Raw genomic sequence first — 8,751 nt, forward strand, 5'->3', positions numbered from 1 at the left:
ACCACCCCCCCCCCCCCCACTAAAAAAAAGAAATGTCAGAGGTGGAGCCTGGGGAAAGCTGAGACAGCCCCTCCCCCACTCTAGGGTCTCGGCGTTCCCATAAGTTGGCAAGGATGGTAAGGCCAGTGTCACACACTTCTCGCCCCCTGGAGAAAGTCTGAGCAAAGCTCCATAAGAGCCTCTAGGCGCCTGAGCTCTGGCCATGTGGTACATGAGGGTGAACAATGTCATAAGGGAGCGCGACCACCTGGGGAAATGGGGGTCATGTGAGGGACAGCACAGACTTGGCCTGAATGTGTTCACATACTGGCTCTTCCTGGCTGTGTGGACTTCACCCCTCTGAGCCTCAGCTTCCTAGTCTGTAATACAGAGACCATCATACTTATCTCAGGCTCCTTTTGATCACGCCAAATCTGTATACCACGGCCTAGCACACAGCATGGACTTCCTGCATGGCAATACCTTCACCCAGCAGTGCAGCACCAACGTCACCACTGCATCCCCCTCCACCACTCAGGCTCTCTGGGGAAACTGCTGATTGGGGAAATCAGGGGCGGAGGCCAAGAAACCCTGGAGCAATGACCTCCCATTGATCCCACTGCCCAGCACGAGCGGACCGGCCAGAGGCCCATTAAGCTTACGGGGCTAAGTGGTACTGCCCTACCCCAGAGGCAGGGCCGGGACAGGAAAGTCAGGGCCTCCCTTCTCCCAAAGCCCAGGAGAATGCAGGACCACCGTGAGCGCAGGACTGCGCAGCAGGCAGACACAGCAGGTCCAGGAGCAGGGAGGAAGGAAAGGGAGCAACTTCCCAGGCCCAGGCTGGGAAAAGAGAGGAAAGGAAGGTAGGGAAACCAGCGTGGAGGTGAGCCATCTCCTTGGGCGTGTTTGCTCCAGTGGTGCCCTCAGTGGGATCTGTGGTCAGGCCTAGGTGGCCTTGCGGGGAAGGTGGGCCGGGGCCGCCCAGGGCTCCAGCTGGAAGAGGCATGCAGCGTGTCCTCGCGTGCTCCCCAAATACAGAGCGGGATGGGGGTGGTCACCAAAGCCACATACATGGGTGGTGAGAAGGGCCTTGCGTAAGGGGACTCTGTCGTTAACAGCCCAGTTAGGCAGGAGCCAGGGAAGTGTGATGCTCCCTGAATCATCGATGGGCCCAGGAGCTGTTTCACTGGCTGTCCCGAGGGAAGGTCTCTCAGCCCCCTCAGGAAGACTCAGCCAGGCGGCCTGAACCTTTTCAGAGCTGTTTGCTCTGTTCACTCTCGTACTCACGGGCAGCCGCAGACCCCACCAGCCTTCCTCCCGCATCGGCTGGTCTCCGGGGGGCACAGCCATGCCCTGTGCTCCAAGCCCCGCTGTTCTGGAGGGAATGCATGAACGAGATGGATAAGTGGAAATTTAATTTTTCATTCTGGCCGTCGTACAGGTAATAGCTTTGCCCTGGGCGCATCTGGTGAGGGAAATGAAGAGCAGAGCAGAGGAAGGCGTGCAGCAGGGTGCGTGCCAGAGACACACGTGTGTGCAGGGCACACCTGCACAGGGCCGCTGCACCACCTGCACAGACACACTTTGGCACAGGCTTCTTGGGATCGCAGATCCCAGAGGAGGTGGCCTTTGAGTTGTTCCTCCAAAGACGAGTGGTGGGTGAGCGGCGGCGATGGAGGAAGTGTGTGGGAGGAGAATGGCTGGGGCCGAGGGGGCTGGAACAGAGGGAGCAGAGCTTCCTCTCTCTTGGCCGTGGGCGCCCTCCAAAAGCAGCAGCGTGGCAAGGAGGGTGGTCGAGACTGAGCGCCTGGGAGGCTGTGTGGATGGCACCTGGGGGACCAGTAAGGGGCTGTACGTACAATGAGTGTTTTTCTAGAGGGAAATGACAGGTCCAGGCTGTGGCCGTGCGACTGACAGCAGAAGAGACAAACCCACCGGAATCTGCGGATACACTTCACGGGGCCCGGGCCCACAGAGAAGCCCATTTCCCAGGGGCGGTTTCATGGGGTTGGCCCCTAGTCACAAAACAAACCTGTGAGCTCCCCTCCGTCCTCCCTCTGGGGGCAACGCTGAGGACGGGGAGGGCTGCGAGGGTATGGCCTTGACCAGACGAAAGAGGCCAAAGAAGGCAGCATCTGCCCCTGGGACTGGGTTTGTCCGGAGAAGAGTGTCCAGGGCACTCCCAGGAGCCAGGCAGGAAGGCCACCGGGGTGCAGGGTGTCCCCAGTTTCCATTTCCGGCGCTGAGCCGGCCCAGTCATCGGGGGTGAAGGCAACAGGGTCTGCGCTTTAGGCCGTGAGTCCTTCAGACCAAGGCTTGGTGGGGCTTGGAGGTCCATCTAGAAGGGAGGGCTGTGTGAGCCTGCGAGCGTGCGTGCCCAGGCGTGAGTGTGGGCGTGTGCCTCTGAGCGTGTCAACGTGCACAGGCGAGCAGGCCAGTGCTGTCTGCGTGCTGAGTGTGCAGAAGGGGCCCGCAGCTGTGCTGTGGGCAAATGTGGCCGGCTCCGGGCCGCCCGTGGCAGCGCTGAGGAGCCTGTGGGGAGGCAGCTGCGTCCACACCCCTGGGAGGATTCAGTTCCCCTCCACCGCGATGAGGCCCTGCCCACTGGTCTGCGCAGTGCACGGCTGCTGCAGCTGCAGGAGCAGGAAAGGGCTTCCTGGAGCTTGACCTCAGGCCTTCCCCCCTCCCTGGGCCCGCAGCACTGCACACTGGGAGGTGTAGTTCTCACAGCTTCCCGGCCTAGGCTTCTGGTGCCAGAGCACTGCCTGCCTGCCTGCCTGCGGAAGCAGCAAGCGTTGGTTTGAGAAGCCCGAACGTTCTCTTTGACCCCAAACCTCCTCTAGATCCTAGAACCAGACTAAACCCTAACCCTCGCTCCACCTCCGATCCATCCAAAGCCCCCGTACTAGCCCACCCACCTCAGTCAGGAGACCCCCGGCCCCAAAGGAATGCGGAGCCTCCACTGCCCCAGGGTCCCAGCCACCCTGCCATCCCCGAGGGGAGGCTGCAAGCCTTCAGCAATGGGGCTGGGCTGCCCCCTTCCTAAGAGGAAGTGAGGGGAGCCGGCTGGTCCCCCACCAGGAAGCGCAGATGACCCCACGGCCCAGCTCTTCTCTCCCACCAGCTGCGGCCTTTGAGGCTCTGCTACTGGCACAAAGACGGGAGCTACTGGCTGAATGTGACAGCTGCAGGGGTGGAAGGGGAGGGCGCTCCGTTCCACACCAGACAGCCACCTCTGCTTACAAATGAGTTAGGTCCCCACGTGCACGCCTTCTGCACCCTCACTTGGCATCTCCACACAAGTCTGCGTTGCTGGAAGGTCATCTTAACCGGTCTTCTGCCTCTAGGCAGCCTGGCCCTAAAGTAGGCAAAATAACCAGGGTTCCCTTTGGTCCCAAAAATCTCCAGGGAAGAGTAAACATACTTAGGACTCAGGCGGGGAAAAGGTAAACAGAAGGCCCTAGAGAGGGAAGAGACCCAGAGGCTCACCTCTGAGACATGGCCTTGCCTCTGTAGAATTCATTCGCCAAATGTTCTTGAACTCCGGCCACGTGCCAGGCCGTCCAGGTGGCGGGGGGTACATCACTGAGCCAAAGTCCCTGTCCCCGTGGAGCTTACGCTTTAGCACAGAAGGACAGACAACAAATAGCAGATAAAATACGTTTGAAAAATTCTGTGGTCATTTTGAAGGTGAACAGGAAAAAAGAAAAGCAGGGTGAGGGGTTCACAGTGCTGGGGGTGGGAGTTCGTGAGCTGTGATTTTCGATAAGGTAGCCAGGGGAGGCCTTGGCGAGAAGGTGACCCCCGTGAAAAGTTGGAGCCAAGCCCCGAAGGCGTTGAGGCAGTGAGCATGGGACACCGGGGGGAGGAGCTTTCCAGGGCGCAGAGCCGCCAGTGCAAAGGCCCTGAGGAAGCTGGGAGTGGAGCGAGCTGGGAGGAAAGCACGAGATGAAGGCAGAGGCACCGACCATGTAGAGCATTTTCAGCTCAGATTTAACAGGATCTTTGTGGCTGCCGTGTTGAGAATAGCCTGTACGGGGAAGGAGTGGAATTGGGGGAGCCAGTTAGCAGCTACTGCAACCATCCAGGTGAGAGATGATAGCGGCTGGGATCAGGGTAGTCGTGATGGAGATGGTGAGAAGAGGTCAGGTTCCAGATTTACTTTGAATTCGAATTTACAGACTAGTTGGGACAGCAGCCACTCTCGTGAAACAGGCAATACAGTAAACTCTACCATACTGTGATTAGTGGGGCCCAAAAAATTCAGTCTAGTCAAGTGAAATGTAGGAGGGATTTACTTCTCTTTGGGTCTCTGTTGCTACTGAAGGCATAAAAGTAAATATAGTTAAACTAATATTGTACACGACGGGAACACGCTGAATTGAGTCGGTCCCAAATCATGACACTGCCACTTCCTCAACCCCTCTCCCTGTTCCTGCAGAAGAAAAGAACTTTAGCCACTTGAAAACTGGCAGAAGGACCAGAGCCAATCATGGTAGATCCTAATTTGCATTTACTGTGGGTTGTTCTATCAGGCCTTACTGTAATATGTCAGTATATGATTAACGAAATGGAGTAAGCTATTGTTTATATCAGAATGAAAGCTGCAGACCACTGGTATGCAAACATTCTAAAGAGAAAGAGAAGTGTGAGCTGGAGAAGAGAAGGCTGCACAAAGAAGGGACCGAAGCACTGAAATAGGCAGAAGGAGATGAGGAAGGGCATTCCTGGCAGGGGAAACAGCATGAGCAAAGGTCTGCAGTAAAGAGTCTACTTCGGGGCTTCCCTGGTGGCACAGTGGTTGAGAATCCGCCTGCCAATGCAGGGGACACGGGTTCGAGCCCTGGTCTGGGAAGATCCCACATGCCGCGGAGCAACTAGGCCTGTGAGCCACAGCTACTGAGCCTGCGCATCTGGAGCCTGTGCTCCGCAACAAGAGAGGCCGCGATAGTGAGAGGCCCGCGCACCGCGATGAAGAGTGGCCCCCGCTCGCCGCAACTAGAGAAAGCCCTCGCACAGAAACGAAGACCCAGCACAGCCCAAAATAAATAAATAAATTTAAGGAAAAAGCATCTACTTGGACAGCAAGAACGGTGAGTTGGCCAGACCTAAGATCAAGTTGCGTGATGGAAGCTTTGAAGACCAGACTGACGTGGTCCAACAGGCAACGGGGAAGTCATTGCTAGTCTTTTGAGAAAGGGAATGGTAGTGTCTACACAGTGAAAATTAACCTGGTGACTGTGGATGGAGTGACTAAAGGCGGGGCAGAGACCAAATGAAGGTGGGAGATTCACGGATCTACTATAAAAGTAAAACCTGGTGTCAAGTGAGAAGCTATTGAATAGGAAGAGTCAACAAGATTTGGTGGCAGATTTTGACCCAAGAGATGGAGAAGGAAGAGTCAAAGGTAAATAAGATTCTAAACGGGAAGAGCAGACAGATGATGGTGGAGTTGTGGTGTTGAATGGAGTGGGTTTGGAGGGAAGACGGTGAGCCATGTTGGGAGGGATGGGCCTTGAGTGGGTGGAGAGAATTCCAAGTGAGGTTGTGCTAGATAGAAGAGTGTTCAAAGTGTGTCCCCAAATACTTCTCCTGTGAATGGTCCTTGAGTCAGGAGGGTGGGGTTTGTGTTCCAGTAGGCTGGGAAACACTTTGTGCTCCTCTTACAGTCCACAGTGTGCATGAGAAGATGAAAGGGCTCCAATGCTTTGTCTCCACAGACATTTCCCGAAGCGTCTGACCCCAGTATTTTTGCCAGCCCTCTGAGCCAATGGCTTGAGGTTCCATGGCTACAGCTTGGGAACTGCTGTCCCAGAGGCCTTTGGAGATAAAGCCCCAGAGTTGGGGGAGAGCTAGCTACCTGAGATGGTTTGGAGAGCCAGCAGGATCAAGGGAACTCATGATACTGAGGCCAGGTCTGTCCCTAGGACAGAAAGCAGAGGGTGAGGTCCAAGGATGGAGCCCCCAGCCAGGCGGCTGGAGCAGAGAGAAGGCCCAGCAGTGCAGTCTGCAGACAGAAGGCTCCAAAAAGAAAGCTGAAGGTCAAGGACTCCTTGTATGTATTGGAAGGCAAAGGAAACACGTCAGAGAGGAAGGGCAGGTTCCTCCACCTGATGCCTTTCTTATTCTGCTGGCCTCTCCAAGTCCTAGTCATCCTTCAAGGCTTGGCCTAAGTCTTCTCTCCTCCAAGAAGCCTTTTCAAACTCCAGGCCGCAGGACTTTCCTGCACTGCACTCCTGAAGCCCTTGTCGGCCAGCGCCCTTGATGTCCACATGCTGCTTTGCCTAAGAGTGTCATTTGGTTCCTCAGCTGGGCTGTGAGCTCCTTGTATCCTGTGACTAGCGAAATAGATGCGCGGTACATGTTTGCTGAGTGGATGGGTGGGTGGGTGGATGGAGCGATGATGAGGCAGGTGGCAAGAGGAGAGAGCACACAGGTACGGGGTAAGAACTGAAGAGGGAGCCGGCAGGTTGAACGTACAGAGGTGGCTACGTTCCTGCCAGCTGCCTCTTGGGCATTTCTTGTGGCAACATCTCCCACCTCGCGGGAAGCAGGTGTGCAGCCCTTTCCAGGGCAGTAAATAGATGGGACCTGGTGAACCAGGAGAAGACGCTTGAGGTTCAGGGAGACTGTTCTGGAAGTGGGCGGTGAGGACGAATATTCAATAAATATTTATTGGGCGGCCACTCGGTGACCTGCACTGAGGACACAGTGGTGACAAGTGGGAAGCTGAGTCCTCAGTGGTCGTGCTTCTCTCTGCCAACTCCCGCCCGTGGAGAGGCCCGAGCAGGAGCCTCTGGGTGGTCCCAGCTCAGCCATGTGATGCAGGCAAATCGCCTCCCTTCTTCGGCCCCCGTGTTTTCATTAGCCCTTCCAGCCCGAACTCGTGGAATGCCCTTCCTCTTCTCTTCTAGAATCCTTGCCCTGCTCCCGCTGCAGACAGCACCCCACAGGCTCACACACCAGACCGGCTCCACCTCTGGAAGGAGGGACTGGTCTCGTAGGAGGAACAGGATTCCCACGGAGTGAGTGATGCTGAATCGGGGAGTGAGCTGGCAGAAACAGATTCCCAAAGGCCAGAACATATGCCCAGATTGACCGCCTCCCTTGGCCTGAAGAGAGGAGGGCTGAGAGCAGCCGAGGTCAGCCCTCCAGGCCTGCCCTGGACCTGCCCACCGGCTCCTCCTGTCCAAGGCCAGCCGTGGTCTCCGGTGCCACCCTGTGGTGGTGCTGGGAACCGCCTCCCTCAGCCTCACCTGGGGACCCCTTCGGCCTCTGGCCTGGCCCCACTGGCAGACAGACACCAGCCCAGCCTTCTCTCCCTGCCCACCCACTTCCTTTCTCTTTCCACCTTTTCTGCCTTTTTGTTTCTGCTCTGTCCTCAGTGTGTACATATTTGTACACACACGTTCATCACATCAGCACGCGTGTGGGCCGGTCGTGACAGCAAGGGTGTATGCCGGCACGCGTGCTCGCTCGTGTATACTCGTCATCTTTGCTACTGACGTACTCTCATGCTCCCTTTCTGCACAGCCATGCTGAGCGTCTTATGCTTATAGCCCAGCTTGGCTGCACCCTGGCCCCCACCCTGCCCTGCAGGGCCAGACTGCAGCCAAGAACCACAGCCCGGGCGTCTGGCACTCACAGGGCATCTACGGGGCCAGCACCTCGGAGCAGATGAAATCAGGCGTGGGGCACCCGGTCTGCTCCAGGCTCCGAGTCTCAGAAGCCAAGGTGTGGTGCTGGGGCGCAGTGACATTTGCACAGGCTTTCAGTGCAAGAGAATCAACGACGCGTCATTGGCTGATGGCCTCGGACAAGTTATTTGACTTCTCTAAGCCCCGTCTCTTCGTGTGCCGGAGGGAAATTAATAGCATACTTACTTCACGGGGTGTCATGGCGGTGACTGGCGTCTACTGGACCCTGGGTCATGGGTGGGCTGGCTCCACATCCAAGGAGAAAGTCAGCGCGGGGGCTCTGGGGCTACGGGGCCGTCTCTGCCTCTCCCTGGCCCCAGCTACCCACACTGCAGCGTGTTGGGCTCCTGGATGGGTGGGCCCACTTCCCGGCTTTCCCTCCCCTGCCACCCCTACTGACTCCCCAGGAGCAGACACTGACACTGTCCCCCTCCATCTCTCTTCTCACCCAGAGTTCCCCTACACCCCGTCTCCTCCCGAACACGGGCGTCGCGCCGGGCCCGTGCCCACGGCCATCATTGGGGGCGTGGCGGGAAGTATCATGCTGGTGCTGCTGGTGGTCGGCGGGATCGTGGTGGCCCTGCGCCGGCGCCGTCACACCTTCAAGGGCGACTACAGCACCAAGAAGCACGTGTACGGCAATGGCTACAGCAAGGCCGGCATCCCCCAGCACCACCCGCCCATGGCCCAGAACCTGCAGTACCCTGAGGACTCTGACGACGAGAAGAAAGCCGGGCCCCTGGGCGGCAGCAGCTACGAGGAGGAGGAGGAGGAGGAGGAAGGCGGAGGGGGCGAGCGCAAGGTGGGCGGCCCTCACCCCAAATACGACGAGGACGCCAAGCGGCCCTACTTCACGGTGGATGAGGCGGAGGCCCGTCAGGACGGCTGCTACGGGGACCGGACTCTGGGCTACCAGTACGACCCTGAGCAGCTGGACTTGGCGGAAAACATGGTTTCTCAGAACGACGGGTCTTTCATTTCCAAGAAGGAGTGGTACGTGTAGCCCCGTCTGCAGAGCCCCTGCCCCAAGCCCACACCCGCACGCCCCCTGCCCGCCCCCCACCGTCCACTCCAC

General features: G+C 57.7%; 1 protein-coding gene across 2 annotated transcripts in view; it reads left to right on the forward strand.

Moving 5' to 3' along the window:
- NECTIN1 (nectin cell adhesion molecule 1) overlaps positions 1–8,751 on the forward strand; it is an 89,637-nt gene that overhangs the window by 56,319 nt on the left and 24,567 nt on the right. The window contains exon 6 of one of the 2 annotated variants that reach the window (XM_024761929.1): positions 8,129–8,747. The exons of the other annotated variant lie outside the window; for it this stretch is intronic. Within the exon in view, the coding sequence (XP_024617697.1) occupies positions 8,129–8,679 (551 nt within the window). The 3' untranslated portion in view covers positions 8,680–8,747. Of the gene's footprint in view, positions 1–8,128; positions 8,748–8,751 lie in introns of those variants that run through there. 2 annotated transcript variants of the gene reach the window in all.

Source organism: Neophocaena asiaeorientalis, unplaced genomic scaffold (genome assembly GCF_003031525.2).
Source record: "Neophocaena asiaeorientalis asiaeorientalis breed wild unplaced genomic scaffold, Neophocaena_asiaeorientalis_V1.1 scaffold737, whole genome shotgun sequence".
In the NCBI taxonomy this organism is placed as follows: Eukaryota; Metazoa; Chordata; class Mammalia; order Artiodactyla; family Phocoenidae; genus Neophocaena; species Neophocaena asiaeorientalis.